Here is a 15,706-nt window from a genome sequence, read left to right as displayed (position 1 = left end):
TTTTAATTTTTTGGATTGATTTTTTAAAAAGCTATTTAATTTTAAATCCATTCTTCTCTGTGTTTGCACTAGCTGATTTTAATTCAAATATCAAGAAAGAGAAAGACGAATATTTTGGTGTTGTTAAACTACCTGAAAGTTCATTAGTGTTTCGAACAGTGGTAACTCTACCCTTCTGGTTCAGCTGACACCTCTCACAGTGCTTAGTGTAAGGCAAACTTAGGYGCTACCCAGCCTACCTGGGGAGGGCTAGCTCGCTCTCTGAGAGCTGTGGATGCTCATTCCCAGACAAAGTCATTTTTAAGACTTACATGGAAATCAAAACCATTGATGCCCGCTATCCTTTTATAACAGGCTGCAGGCATCTGAAATTAGTACCATAACATCTCTTTGTTTTATTCACTCTTCCAAGAACCTGGGTTGATAAATTCGGTTGTTGTAACAGATCAAAGTGGAAGTTGTTCTTGTCTAGTCACTTCTCTTTTACATTGGCAGCAGTAATTGTTTCAGAGAAAAAAGAGGAGGGGAGGGGTCCTAGAACTGACAACAGTATCTTAGCTTTCTACTGGGAAATGCTTCTTTTTAATCATGCTAATATATTCCTGTATATTATTTATTTCTGTTTTTGTGGTTGGGAACAGTCTAGATACCCCTCTGTGTAGTTGGATCTTTTTTTTCTGATTTATTTTGAGGTTTTGGTCCCAGCAACACCTGTACCCTTTTCAGTTGTGTGATGATTGGCTGTCTGTTTTGATCAGATGTCCTTATTACTGCATTCTGAGGGAACAGTAAACCTCCACACCTGATTTTATCTACTCTGTATCCTTTCTTACTTTTTGTATTCATCTCCCATTCATCTCACTGCTGATGTAAATAAGCTGTTTGTTCTAATGTTACTTTATGGAAGTCCATATATGCTTTTTTACTCACTTCTTTTGCCTGTTTCTGAAACCCTCATGGTTCTGYTTTGTGGATTTTATTTTTATCTTGTTTGGTTTGTGAAAACTAAACATGACAATCTAAATAATGTGTTTCTGACTTGCATAATTCTCTTGTAAGCAGGATGGTGAGATATTGTTAATCTTATCGCCTTTTTAATTTACTCAAAACTTTACCCTCCTCTTTGGTTTACAGGAATTGAATTGCAAAGAACTATAAACTAGTGCCTTTACTATTATTATAAAATATGCTCTAGAAATAGGCACATTGTTATCGACTGCCGTGTGCAAGATTAAAATACAAGCATGCAGTACAGCATATGATGTACGTGAAATGAACTGTTTAACTTTTTCTTTAATTGAAATGCCTTACATTAAAATCTGACTCCCAAAAATGTTTTTAAAAAATGATCTTAATGGATGTAAACTTTGATCAAATGTATCTTGTATTTAGGACTGACGTACGATTTTAAGAAATGCGCTCACTGAACTAATTTTTATGACAGGAGGTAACAAAACACCTCATTGTCTGCGCAGGAATCTGTAACATGCATCTGTGATTCATTCCCACATGGCAGCCAAATCCTGTCATTCTAGCTTCAGTAAGACTTGAAGGTGTTTTGCCTAAGTAAAGAAGAAGGGCTCAGCACTGGAGTTTTAGTTCGGATCAGTCTGCCTGAAAATGTAGTTATTAAAACTTTTTTTACTTGGCAATTTCCTTGCTTCTATTCTGGATTCATTTAGGCTTTGGCTGCAAGTGCATGACAGCCTCGGTTCTAATTCAGCATAGGAGTTCAGCACATGCCTGACGCTAAGCTGGCAAGTAGTCCCATTAACTCTACTGACATTTCTTCAGGACGTTAAACTCCCACATATGCTCAAGTGCCACRCTAAATTATTCTAAATAATTTTAATAATGGTTTTAATATTAGGCGCAGATACGTTATTTAGTCTTGAATTRGTCAATAAAAATGTTTCATAAATGGCATCTATACAGAGAATGTGTTAAGAGAATTTTGGAATGATATTTCTCTTTCTCAAAATACCAGTGTTAGCGTTTTAAGGCTTTTTCTTTTTTTTCTTTTCTCTTTTTTTCCTCAAATTCTAATTCCACCTAATTTTGTGAGAAGAGCATAGCTCAAGTGGAGATTTGCTGCACCTGTTGCTGTATGTAGAGTCAGTGTGAGCACTGCTGCTGGTTAGACACTGACCTGATCATCATGTCACACTTCCCAAAGCCCTGGAAAAGTTCAGAATGCCTCCTGATTCTTTCTGCTCGCTACACAGGGATGTTGGTGGTGCCTGTGCCCTGTTTACTTTTCATATAGGAGAAGGAAAAAGTCTTAAGGAACTAATAACTGCARCCTTCCTATCCCCTGCTAATGTCAGTTCTGTTGAGGAGTAGTCTTAATAGTGATACACCTAAGAGATGTGAGGATACGTGTGGCTGCATGGCTAAGGCACAGAYGAGCTCTAATGGAGGTGTGAGGTGATGCGGGTGTGGACCTAAGCGGTGATGTGCTGTCATTCGACTGAAAGAAACTGAGGTTGCTGTAAGGGACTAACTTTAACCCATCTAAAGGTGGAGAGTGAGTTTGCTTGAAACCTCGYTTCCTTTTTTTCTCAGTTAACATGTAGACTTTAGTTGATCTTCTGACTAACTTTGCTGGGTGTTTGGTGAACATTTGAGCTCCGGTAAATTTGCTCAAGCTTAAACTTCCGAAGGAAAGCTATATACTGGTACTTTAATTATGTAGTAGTTTTAACTGCCTGAAGAAGGTAACAAGAGAAGATAYGCTTTTAAATACAGTCTCTTAATCGAAATAGATATTTGACTTGCTATTGCAGTCTGATTTACTTGAAATACTGAGCTTGGAAGAATATATTTTTCTGAATCAATTGAACAGAAACACTGCTGACATTGCATAATAGGAGGACATATGTCCAGAGGGCAGGCTACTGGCCTGAAGAGTGTGGATGCACAGGGTTTGTTTCTAGTTTTTGCTTTTAATTTGCCGTATGATTTTGGGGGTAATGTTTGTAGCCTCTCCTTTGTTTTTTAAGCTTTTAAAACTTTAAAGTGAGGAAGAGCTATAATTTTTTATATATACATACTTCTTGTTATTCTCATCTTCAAAGATTTAGACTGTATTGTGCCTAGGAAGATTTTTAATGTGTTCAGCAACATGATGTCTGAATGCTAGCTCATTTAGAAATGCATTTATGGGTGATTTTGTGCGTRGGTCACTGAAATGAGTCTCAGGAGTTCAAGATTACTTCAGGGGTCCAGCTCAGGTTTAGTCTTTGACACTTGGCCAAGTCACTTTATTTCTTTTGCCTCTGTTTGCCATCTTTTAAGTAAATGGATAATATTTCCAGTTTCACATGCTATGTCTGATTTGTCTAGACAATACATTTTTGTGTCTAGGACTACGTCTTGTTCTGTGTTTTTCAACAATGCTGAAGACAATAGGCTTGAATCTTGGTTGGGTGTCTGTAATATAATACAGAATGAAATTAATAAAAGCAAGCAGTCTGACTGTTTGCTTCCCATTGCCTCATGACATGATGAGGCGTGTGTGGGTGGATAAAATATTCTTATTTTGTACTTTTGGGTCTAACTCAACATGTTTAGCTAAATGCATTCCTGTTATGAATTTACTGAAATCACTGGATGTACACAAGGGATTAATCTGACTCTATATGTTGCACTTGAGATGGGTGTTTCCCTTCAGGTTTAATGACATAACTTCTAGGAAAACTGAGTTTAASAGTCTAAGGCTTCTAATTTTTTGATTATCCCTAAAAGAAACACATTTTCTTTAAATTGGACTGTAACAAATACTTAAAAGAAACATACTCTCATTTCCTCATTTCACCTGCTGTTGTATGACTTGTTTCACATTTGCAGTRTTCAGTGCTTTTATTTATTTTTTTGAAAGATAGATTTTAACCGATTTCAGCTAGCAGTTACAGATACGTATATCCCCCAATCCTAAATAAATGTCTATATCTATACAAATGTGTGTATATCTGTATTTATATACATATATATAGACATGTACCCATTTTCTTGTAATAATGCTTGTAAGGCAAGTACATATTTTCATATATTTGGTGGGATGTACAAAGGTATTACCTTTYATAAGATACCTTATCCAGTACAGAATTTGATTTTGTATAGGCTGATCCTTAGAATCTGAGTGTGACRGAAGTGCCCTTCCCAGTGATACGTCATTAAGTTCCAAGTGTATCTGTACAATAGAACATCAGACTCGTACTTTTTCCAGAGTAAAAGCAATTTCTGCTCTTTGTATTTCTCCACAATTTTTTTTAACCAATATTTGGTGGTAATTGGAGGTCAATCTTAACTCTGAATGGGGGTGGTCAGAAGGCTGATACCAGAGATTAAAGAACTGTGTTGACTCTGAACCTTGTCCTGCTATGCAGTCTTTGAAAATGATCCTATTGTTCTCCCCCCCCCCCTTCTTTTCCTCTGCTGCAAAGTGGCATCCAGGTTTTAAATATAACATGGAATCTTGCCAGAGAGTGGCTGTAAGCAGGGGAGATTAATTATAGAATCATAGAATCGGTAAGGTTGGAAGAGACCTGTGGAGATCATCTAATCCAACCTCCCTGCTCAGCAGGGTTACCTAGAGCATGGTAGACAGGGTTGCATCCAGGCGGGCCTTGAAGATCTCCAGAGAAGGAGACTCCACAACCTCTCCTGGCAACCTGTTCCAGTGCTCTGTCACTCTCACAGGGAAGAAATTCCCCCTCACATTCAGGCAGAACTTCCTGTACTTCAATTTCTGCCTATTGCCTCTTGTCCTATCACATGGGGCAACTGAAAAGAGTTTGKCCCCGTCCCCTTGACACCCTCCCTTCAGGTACTTGTACACATTGATCAGATCCCCCCTCAGTCTTCTCTTCCCCAGGCTGAAGAGGCYGAGCTCTCGCAGCYGTTCCTCATAGGGCAGGTGCTSCAGCCCTYGGATCATCTTTGTAGCCCTACACTGGACTCTCTCCAGGAGCTTCCCTGTCTCTCTTGTAGTGGGGAACCCAGAATTGGACACAGGACTCGAGATGAGGCCTCCCCAGGGCTGAGTAGAGGGGCAGGATCACCTCCCTCGACCTGCTGGCAACAGTCTTCCTAATGCAGCCCACGAGACCATTGGCCTTCTTGGCCACAAGGGCACATTGCTGGCTCATGGTCAACTTGTCATCCACCAGCACTCCCAGGTCCTTCTCTGCAGAGCTGCTCTCCAGCCGGTCAGCCCTCAGCCTGTACTGGTGCCTAGGGTTATTTCTCCCTAGGTGTAGAACTTTGCACTTCCCTTGTTGAACCTCAGGAGGTTCATGAGATGAATCTCCGCCTAGCTCTCCAGCCTGTCCAGGTCTCTCTGAATGGCAGCACAGCCCTCAGRTGTGTCAGCCACTCCTCCCAGCTTGGSATCATCAGCAAATTTGCTGAGGAGGCACTCTGTCCCCTCATCCAGGTCACTGATGAAGAAGTTGAACAGGATGGGACCCAGTACTGAGCGCTGGGGGACGCCACTAGCCACAGGCCTCCAACTGGACTCCACGCCACTGATGACGACCCWCTGAGCTCTGCCTTTCAGCCAGTTCTCAATCCACTTCCCTGCCCACTCGTGTAACCCGCACTCRCTGAGCTTATCTAGGAGGATGTTATGGGAGACAGTGTCWAAAGCCTTGCTGAAGTCAAGGTACGCAAYGTCCACTGCCCTSCCCTCCTCTRCCCAGGCAGTCATTCCATCCTGGAAGGCTATCAGGTTGGTTAAGCAGGATTTCCCCTTGGTGAATGCATGCTGGCTACTCCTGGTCACCTTCTTTTCCTCCATATGTCTGGAGATGACACCCAGAAGGAGCTGTTCCATCCCCTTCCTGGGGTGGAGGTGAGGCTGACTGGCCCATAGTTGCCTGGGTCSTCCTCCTTGCCCTTTTCGAAGACCGGAGTGACATTGGCTTTCTTCCAGTCCTCAGGCACCTCTCCAGTTCTCCATGACTTTTCAAAGATGATGGAGAGCTGCCTGGCAACAACATCCGCCACCTCCCAAATATAGATGTGAGTGTAGAAAATTGCAAATATGAATTGTGTTTTTCAGACAATAAAATCTTTCTCTCTAAATAAGCAGCATATTTTCTTAGAAAATTCTGTAATTTAAAAAACCTGTCAAAAAAATTTCAATAGCTACACCATGAACACCAAATACTAGAGGTTTAAGTTAATTAATCTTCCTCCCCCTTCCCCCCCCCGCCCCCGTTACAGAAATAATCTTAGTTTCTTAGTTTTCTAATTGAAAGACATTCTTTCCAGGCTAGTCATATTCTGATTGCCATCAAGGGCTGTAAGTGAGTTTTCGAAGTGCATACACGTTTGTGTGTTCAGAAATTCAAGAGTTATGGTTCTCCAGGTTGCACTTATATTGACTAAGGCTCTGAAAGCCCGTGGTAATATGCCTGCCTTAAAGTGCCTCCTCTAGTGGAGGGCCTAGAAAAAGTGTGCAAGGAAAGTACAATATCGTACACGCAATTCTTACTTGTACTTTCTTTCTAGATATCACAGAGGACTTGCTAAATATTAAAATGGCACTGGCTAGGAAGCAGTCATGGAAAGGATGTTTGTGAAATGTGCTTAGCAGTGCATTTTTTTGAACTGCACAACCTCTGCCAGMACTGCCAGAACGGAGCTGCTGCTTATCACAAGAGAAAAACTATCATGGCCGTGTCTGGCTGTTTTTGTACAGCTGCCATTTGTGGTATAGGAACCAATTTGTGCTTCAATCTGTAACRTAGTGATTAAGTCTGATGTTTTACCTCACAAAAGCAAGAAAGGAATTCTCCAATTTACCTCAGTGAAAATTGAAGAAAACCCAYAATAATTAAAGCTCCATGCCTTTCTTCCTCTGATAAAATAAGTTTTAAAATATAATGCTTGTGTCTGTTGGTCGCAGATGTACGGGGGCACTAGCCCCTCAAGGGCTGTGATGTAGCTGCTATTCCCTAAGAGCCTTCCTCTTACGTAAATGATTAAACACTGCTTTGCAGACTGTGCTTTGGCCGAGAGATTCAGGATGTAGGGGCAAGGAGAACTGTTTTGCATTTCTAAATAAATCTGTGCCACCAATCCGGTGAGACTTCTGACTTTTCCACAAGTGAGGCCAACAGAGCTGCTCAAAATAATTTCATACTTCTTCTTCATCAAGATTTATTCTTGTGGAGTTTGAATTAATCTCTAAGGACCATACAAGTTCAGTGAGTCAGCAATAATCAGAAAAAAAACAGAGAATGATGTATTTTAATTGAATTTCAAACCGGTATTTTAAATAGAGATTTTAAAGAAAAACCTATGAAGTCTTTAGGCCAAATGTAATACTTCATTATACTCTTTGTTTGCAAAAGAATTGCAGAAGAACACAAGACAAACCAAAACTGGTTTGAAAGTAAGGAAAAATCTTATATAATCAGCTTAAATATCAGTATCTTCATTAGCKTAAGTGTCATGAGCTGGTTTATAGGTCCCAAGCTGTTCAGAGTCCTTCTGGGTGGTGAACGGCTAGCTTCCACCAAACTTCCACACCTGCAGTAAAAGCAAATGTGACCTAGTACCTGTGCTACAATTACAGTTTTTGAAACTGAGGAGCTATTCACTGAGATTCAGTTTTCTTCATGGTGAATTCAATACTAAAAAGTTTAAATTGAGTTAATGAAAGTGTCTAAAAGAAAAGAAAAATCTGAATAATTTTTGGAACATTGACTCTTAAAGGTTGAGATTCAGAATTCAATTCTATTTCGCCTTTGACATATGACAAAATTGCCATTGACCTCTGTGTTAGCAAATACGGCGTTTTTATTGCTTTGTGCATAAGAAAGGAAAGTGAACTTAGAATTGTGTCTTTTAAAATCCTCTGTGCGGGGGCTTAATAAAGTTTTCTAAGCTTTTGCTGTGAAATTTAACTTCTTTGCAAAAATCTAAATAACCTCTTATTCTTTAAAACAATACAAATGTTATCCAGAGCATGAAGCTAGTAGAACTACTAACACTGATTACRGTAATTAAGACTAATAAATAAAGACTGAAGAAAAACTGAATATAAGGATCTCAGAGTGCAATTAGAATGTGTCTGCTAGTTGTCCCAAAGAGTCTTCCCCACCTGTCTTTTTTGTTTAGTGTATTTAGGTTTTTGTCAGAAGAAAACCCTTTTCAGGCTGGAATTGCATTGCACTGCTGTGCAAGACAATGGGTTTGGGCAAGCAGGAATTTCATAGGGTTTGGGTCAAAGGCAGTAATAGTAAAATGTAGTGTATTGTCAACATTAGGAACTTGAGATTTGCATAGTTGGGTGGATRAAACAGTCTCTGACATATTTCATGTTTTGTGTACATGCAATTAAAGAGCTGTTGAATAAGCGAAATGAGTAAAATGCAGACAGGCTCTGTGAAATGGAGTACACTCAGACTTACTTGGTCACGTGGTTTAAAATGAATCTGCCAGAGAAATCTGCTGTAGTAACTGAGTGACAACAGGTGCAGCTCTTCCTGCACTGCTGTGAACTCGAGCCACCGCTTGCTCTTCGATTCTTTTTAATAAACATTTAACACAGGCAACATCTTGTGCGTTTTATACTCATATGTTTCAAGGCTAAATGACTAGGTGTTTTTTTCAACTATTGCCCAAGAAGAATTCCCTTAGGGTAAATTGCCCCTCCTCTTTTCCCATTTCACCAAAACTGGCAAAATACACCAGGTAGGCAGAGATACTGGTGTGACAGGTAGTCATCTCTGACCTGTTAGGACCAATGAATAACAGTAGTGTGTAGAACTATAATTTTATTCCATTTAAGAGGTCATGTGTTAACATATATGGCATTAGCTGTAATGGAGCAGAGAATAATTACATATTTTCCTTTTGCTTTATAGCCTTTGCTATATAGGCTTTTCCAGCACTGATGTCCTTTTTAGTTCTTTTTAGTATAAGCTTGGATGGAGGGAGTTTGTGTGCTGTGTTGTTCTCTCTGGGATGTTTTTGTAAAAACCACAGATCTGTGACTATGTTAGAGTGGCAAATTGCTTGTTTTTGTAGAAAGCCACAAGACTATGGGATACCTAATTTTGGACGATGTTGACAGCTTTGTCCAGATGGCAGTATGTGGAGAAGTTCACTTGAGCAGAACCTAGGCCTTGGGTTTCAATTTGAATTCAAAATCTGTTTTAAATTTACAGTCTGCAGAACAAAAGGAAAAACACGTTTGATGTTGTGGAAGTCGCACTCCATTGTTTCAGGTTTTCTTCTTGCTTTCAGAACCTTGTACAGCTTTCTTTGTTCTTAATTGTCAGTCGCTTTAAATAAATCTGGCTAGCATACCACAGAAATCTACTTTGCGCTACTGCACGCTACTCCTTTTGGGGCTTGACTGTCCTCTATCCTAGATTCTGTAAAATCTGGCTTTGAGTACAGTCCTCAGCAGATGCACATGGTTTTAGCTCATCACCACCAGCCGTCTCTCAGCATGGGACCCAGATTGCAAGGACATTGTTTATTTTGTTATTAAACTTAACACTGTTAGTGATACTTGCAAAATTAATCATGTTTATGAATTTAAATTCATTTCTGACCTGTTAGGACCAATGAAGCAGATCCTTTAGCTTCAAAAACAAAAGTAAAGATTCCTTCCCTTCAGTGTGATCCTTACAGGGTCCTCTACMTTGAACACTGGTAGCTGACTAATTTTCCAGGAGTACTAGTGTTGCACTAACCCTCTTGAATGGAAGGTCAGGTGTAGATGCCATGTAGGCTAGGGTTACTTTTCAGGGAAAAAATATTTTTTTTAGTGGTTATACTTGTTGATGGGATAAGTTTTATATTATCCTATAAACAAGAGTAGGATAACTTTCAGAAGACCATTGTAGTTACAGAATATCCTCCAAACTGTATTTCTTTGTCAAAGGTAGCAAGTATTCTCCTAGGCAAGGCAGAATCTCTGCAGAGTTGAGACTCCTGTCCTTGCGTTCTTGAACGCTTTTGGAGTGTGAGGAATGATGTGAGCAAAGAAGGACGAAAGAAATATGGAGAAGATGTTTGTGATCTTTATCTTTTAGATACACTCACACAAAAGTGGGGAGCACTGTGTGGTCTTGGTTATCTGCGGACCTTCTCACTGAGGAGTAAAACAGAGAGTGCTCCAAGTGGATAGACTCTGTGGGCAATCATATATCAGCTAAACTTGAGGACCTGTTTGGCCAGGAGTTTAGTTCCCTGAGGTCCTTTTGAAAGTTAGTGGAGATAAACAGTTGCTTGCAGACCGCACCTGGGGAGTTGTGTGTGTTCAGTCACTGCAGAATSCCTGAGGCTCTTGCTTTTCTTCTGAGGGTATACTGTTGGTGAGCTTCTTCAAAATGCTGGAATTCTGGTTGTACAGGACTTTGGCACATCCACAGTTAGTTCGCAGCAAAAGATGTGTAAGAGCTTGAAGCTAGACAATAATAGAATTCGTTGTGTAATACACTCTGCGCAGCCAAATCTGCTTTATAATGAATGTAGCAGGGATTTTTTCTTGAGGCTGTTGGATACAAGCAGGATCTTATAGTTCTTTGTAGGCTAGAATTGGTAGGAAATTCTCAACATAATCACATTCCTGTTGAAAATATGGTTTAAATTAAAAAAAAAAATCCATGCAAAAGTGTTGCTTTTTCAGTAGAAATATTCTAAACAAAACACTTTGTTCTGAACCAAGAAAGGAAATTTTTCATTTCATTATATTTAGAATATGTTTGAGGAAAACAGATTCTTCTAATTGACTGTAGTTTAGCCTAGCTAAAGACAGTYTGTGCTACAAGTATCTTCTGAAGTCCATACTAGATAAGGGAGTCAGGAAAGGATTATTGCCTAGATTATTGTCTGTTAACTCAGTGTCTTTGAACACGGTTGATTCTGATAGAGAAATAAAGAGAATGTTTGCCTCTATCCATCTGGTTCATCCAGCTTCAACTAGTGCAAGTTTGGGGTTTTTGACCAAATAATTGGGATAATACTGTCAAATATCCAGTTGAAAAAAAAGTTAGGAATATACCACAACAAATAATAATACTTTTTCCCTTTAATGAGTGTCCGTCATCTCATAAAATTTAAGGCATACTGGTGACAGCTGAAATTTTCTAATAGTTGAGGATTTATTTGTAGGGGTAGTGCTTTGGTTCTTCAGTTTCCTTCTTATCAGCACATCCTCCTGTATGTAGTTTTTCTGAGTGAAGAGTAATGCTATCACTTTCTCAGGGTGATACACTGGATGAGGATTTCTGTGGCAATTACTSATAAAGTTAATTACATCTATGCCATTGTATTCAAAGGTGAAAAAACATTAAGATAGTATTCTCTCTGCAGGCACACACAGCTCTCTAGGATATGCAGATTGAACAACTTGTTGGTAATTATGTCTGCTTTGCATTCCTCTGTTTACACAATTTTTTTCTTTCCAAAAGAGAACACCTAGTCAAGTAAGATTTGTGGCAGGGAATTGAGTTCAACAAATGTAGGTTCTTTCGAATCTTGCAGTGAAATTAATTTGTCGTCATGGACGTATCAAAGAAATCCTCGTAATGAATTGAGTTTCTTGAGCAATTATGTCAGAGTTAAAAATGCCTTTCTGCCTATAATACTTTCTCTTAAATATTAAGGTTTTGTAAAAGCTGTATTGTTCAATTAAACATGGAAATTTGACTTGGCAATTAAGTAATAACCAGTGCAGAATAAGGAGCTTTAACTCCAGAGAAATTATTTTCAGTGTCTTCTACATAGTGTTCTACTGAGAACAAGCTTTTTGAGGTACATGCTGTGACCATGAAAATAAAAATCTACCGACATAATGGATTAGTATTTTAGCTCAAATTTGAGGCTGCCCTTCATATCAAAACCTTCCATTTGTAGATATGCTAGTTAATTCATTTGGGAAGAAATGTTCTTCCGGTTCCCATTTTTTATAATGTATTAAGAATTTAACCAGAAATCAGTTATTTATCCTTTTCTGTGAGCACTGCATTTATGAATCCCGTAAAGTAGGATGAAAATGCTCTCGGACCCATCACTATTTTATGTCTAAAACATTTGCTGTCTAACCGTATCCAATAAGAGGACTAAAATGCATCCCAATGCAGTGGATATACTTAGCATGGGCCAGGTCTGTTCCCCATTCGCTCTGTTTCAGGGGGACGGAGCTCGGCTGAGGCTTTGATAGATGCTTTTCAAAGTCCAGGAAGGCTGCTCTAGTTTCTCTTCAGATAAGCATAGCGTCTCAGAGGAAGCTGCTTTGTGGTCTTTAAAAGTGAGAAGCCATGACGTTTAGATGTCATCCTTAGAGCATTTTTCAGGGTGTGGCAATAGTTCCTAGCACTGAGATCTAATTAAAAAAATACATGTTCAGTTCTGATGATAATTTGTTATGATTTGGAATATACTCTATTTGGAAAAGCTCGACGCATTTTTATTTTACTCTTTATGTCTAAATTTTTCGTAGAGCAATGAAAGAATCCTTATTTCAGATTTTCTCTCTCTCTTTTTYCCCCCCTTTTCCTTTTAATGAGAGGCTTGAGCTGATTTGGGGAAAATGTTTATTTTTTCCAGTATTTTCTTCAGCCTAGCATTCATTTATTCACCCAGTTTTTGTCAGAGGTCCTAATTAGATTTCTGTGTCTGGCTTTTAAATCCTTGGAAATTGGAATTTCTTATGTCAATATTTTCATTGCTCTAGTTACAAGTCATGTGCTTTTCTGTTTTCAAACCAGATGCTGAATTGTAATTATCTGATCTATTCCTCAGCTGTAAAGAGGACAGATTCAGAACTTTCTACCAGAAAAGCAGTGTTTGAACTCTAACCCTGAGTGATCTCCCTCATTGTTTATAAGGATATAAATTTTCATTTCCATTTCTTTTTTCCTCCAAACATGTAATATTAATCAATTTTCTTGTTAAATGCACCTTTTTAAACATCGGGATTGTCGATAAGGATCATGTGTCCTGTAGTTATAAAAACATGGTCACTCTGAAAGAACAGAATGAAATGAAACGTGATGCATTTAAAATATACATTTCTGGCCTGGATGATAACATGGGAGTTGAGGGAAGCTCTGTAGTCATGTGCCCTTCTGTTAACATATGTCACACAAGAGGACATGCTCTAAGAACAGTGCCCTTCGCTATCACAGCCCGTGGTCATTCTGCCCTTACTTCTGCATCCTTGGCTCTTACCGTAAGCCCCCCAAATCTGACTTCCAGATAGCTTTCCAGCAGTATGAAAAGGCTCTTCCAGTTCTTATTTGGCTGTGTTGCATGTAATGGATCAGTATCTAGAAGCCGTAGCTTTGAYTTGTACATAGTAAAGCCTTCTCTTTTTCCATTGTATTTTGTTTGCTGATTTGTTTGCTAGTTTTTGTTAATTCCTATTAAAGGAAATATTAATAGAAAACGATGATGMGGATGTTTACCTGTAAGGCTGGAAAGTGGCAGGCTCCATTCCCTTAGTCACCTGCTTTTCAGCAGAAGATAGACCATATCCTCTACCATTTACTGAATGCTTTTTGCTATTACTATAAAGTAAGAAGCCCTACTTTGCAGAAATGGGAAGGGTACTGTGGGATGCCAAGGTGGCATTCCCAAGTCTACAGGTAGTTGAGATTCTCAGTATTTACCATTATTAGCACCTTTTAATTTATTGATTTTCCAAGTGCAATTAAAAAATGATCTTCTGAAATGTTTCTTAGTGCTCAGACACAGTCTGTTAGCACTGAATGCTCAGGAACATTTTTTATTAAACACATTTTGGGGAGAGTTGGGGGTTAGGTATGTGGATCATTTAGGGTGGAAAACCTGCTCTGACAGACAGTTACTTCTGCAAGTGCTGTTGCCTTTCATTTACGTTCTGCTCCTGAAGCCTGTCCTTGTAATGCACTCTCTCAGTGAAGTTCAGCGTCAGCTTATCATGAATGAGACTTGAAACAAGTTAATATTGCACTCAATTACATCGTGGCTAATGTTGTTTCAGTATGTCACTGAACTATCATGAGCTTCTGTTGAAATACAGACCTAACGATAGTGATATACGTACTATGCAGAAGCTCTAGAGTTGGATGCATTTTTTCTTTTACGCCTTGACCTGATAAAGGTATTTTGTACTTGCAGGTATTGAAGTAGAGTCATTTAACCTAATCATCAGTGCACACATCATGTCCTTGCAATTCAGCTGGAACATAAGAAATATAAAGTTTTTCTAAGGGCATACTGCATGCTAAATGCCATTATTTAGGTACAGCCTGGAGAAGTATGAATCTTTTCTTGAGCTGTTGCTGAAGAKCTGTTATGTTCATGCTATGTTGTCTTCTGGGTGTATGCACGGTCTGTTATTTCACTGATTTATGCAGAGAAGCRGCCAGACAAGGAGCTGTTTCAACAGAGAAGTATCTTAAACATCAGGTCCTTTCAGAATTTTTCATGACATTCACTCCAAACAGCAGCCATTCTTATTTAAATTTTAGCATTATGTTTGGAATTTGTGTACGGTGAACTAAGAGATCATTTTGCGGTATTTTCTGTCTAGTCACAAATTTAAAAACAAATATGTTCATTTTTCTTATTCTGTGTGTATATTGTCTCCTTTCTAGATCACTCTGTACATTAGTGTGCAAGTGGACATACACTTCAGATGGAGGTTGGGATGACAGTTTCTGGCAAATGATTGGCTTGGAAGATTTGGTGAAGGATAAATATGAAAAAATAGGTACCTGATTTTTTTTTGTTTGTTTGTTTTATTTTTTTTCTATATTTATTGAGCCCTAGTTCTGTATTATGAATGTCATCAGAAATGTAGCAAGTCTAGATGGAGCTTCAGATGGGTGGATAACAAGACTGGATACTCATAGATACTATGTTTTACTTGTCGTTGTCATGAAAAAATATGTTTAAATTTTCCATTTTCTGCCCTTCTGAAACCTCCTAGCTAGTGTTTCAGTACTGCTCAATTTAATAATAGAAGAATAAATGGGAGACTCAGCAACTGATTACATGAAGGAAACACCTGATACTGGCATATTAGATGGTAAGCTACAAAGTGAACCGTAATAGCTTTAACTGTTAYTGTTAGCATATTTTGTAACCTGTACCTCCCATATAGAAATTTTCCAAAGAAGTGCTACTTAGGCTTGTTAGTATCTTCATACTGCTTTCTCAGTCTGTTAGAGCCTAAGTTTAATTAGAATGTTAGGCTTGCTAATAGCAATTCCTACAGTAGATATTCATTAAAAGTCCATAATGTTAATATACCAGAAAATTTCCAGGACAACTTTATTAGACTTTCCCTGTTAAGTTAATGGACTTTTAATGGATGTCCTAAGCAGACATGTCATTAACAAGAATATTACCAGACATGAATTAAAATATGTTCATTCATCAGAGTTAATTATCTGAAATTTCCTTTGATTTTTTTTAATGTCTAGCACTTTGAACAAGTTTGTGCAGCAGTTTAAATGCAGCAACCTGAAATGGAAATGGCATAGGGAGGATTGTAATGTAATGAAATATAATGAAATCTATAAACTTTTCCAATCATTACAAGATATAGTATAAGTTATTTTCAGCTATATAAGATAATTGTATTTGAAAGCTTCCTTGAATAGAATTTCCCCATGCCACTGAAATTGCGTATGGAAAGATATAAACCCGACTAGGAATATTGAGCTTTTAGCTTTCTGAGATTTTAGTT

The 15,706-nt window shown here is 38.5% G+C and overlaps 1 protein-coding gene across 7 annotated transcripts in view; it reads left to right on the top strand.

The window, feature by feature from the left end:
* Positions 1-15,706, top strand: part of FGGY (FGGY carbohydrate kinase domain containing) — a 152,145-nt gene that overhangs the window by 43,486 nt on the left and 92,953 nt on the right. For all 7 annotated transcript variants that reach the window (XM_085307962.1, XM_085307963.1, XM_085307961.1 and 4 more), the window contains one exon: positions 14,610-14,725. In XM_085307962.1, the coding sequence (XP_085164088.1) occupies positions 14,610-14,725 (116 nt within the window). The remainder of the gene's footprint in view (positions 1-14,609; positions 14,726-15,706) is intronic.

Source organism: Rhea americana, unplaced genomic scaffold, assembly GCF_003343005.1.
Source record: "Rhea americana isolate MKP2758 unplaced genomic scaffold, rheAme1 scaffold_27, whole genome shotgun sequence".
Classification (NCBI taxonomy): Eukaryota; Metazoa; Chordata; class Aves; order Rheiformes; family Rheidae; genus Rhea; species Rhea americana.
The sequence above is the reverse complement of the archived record's forward strand: the minus strand, read 5'-3'. Positions and strand labels throughout refer to the sequence as shown.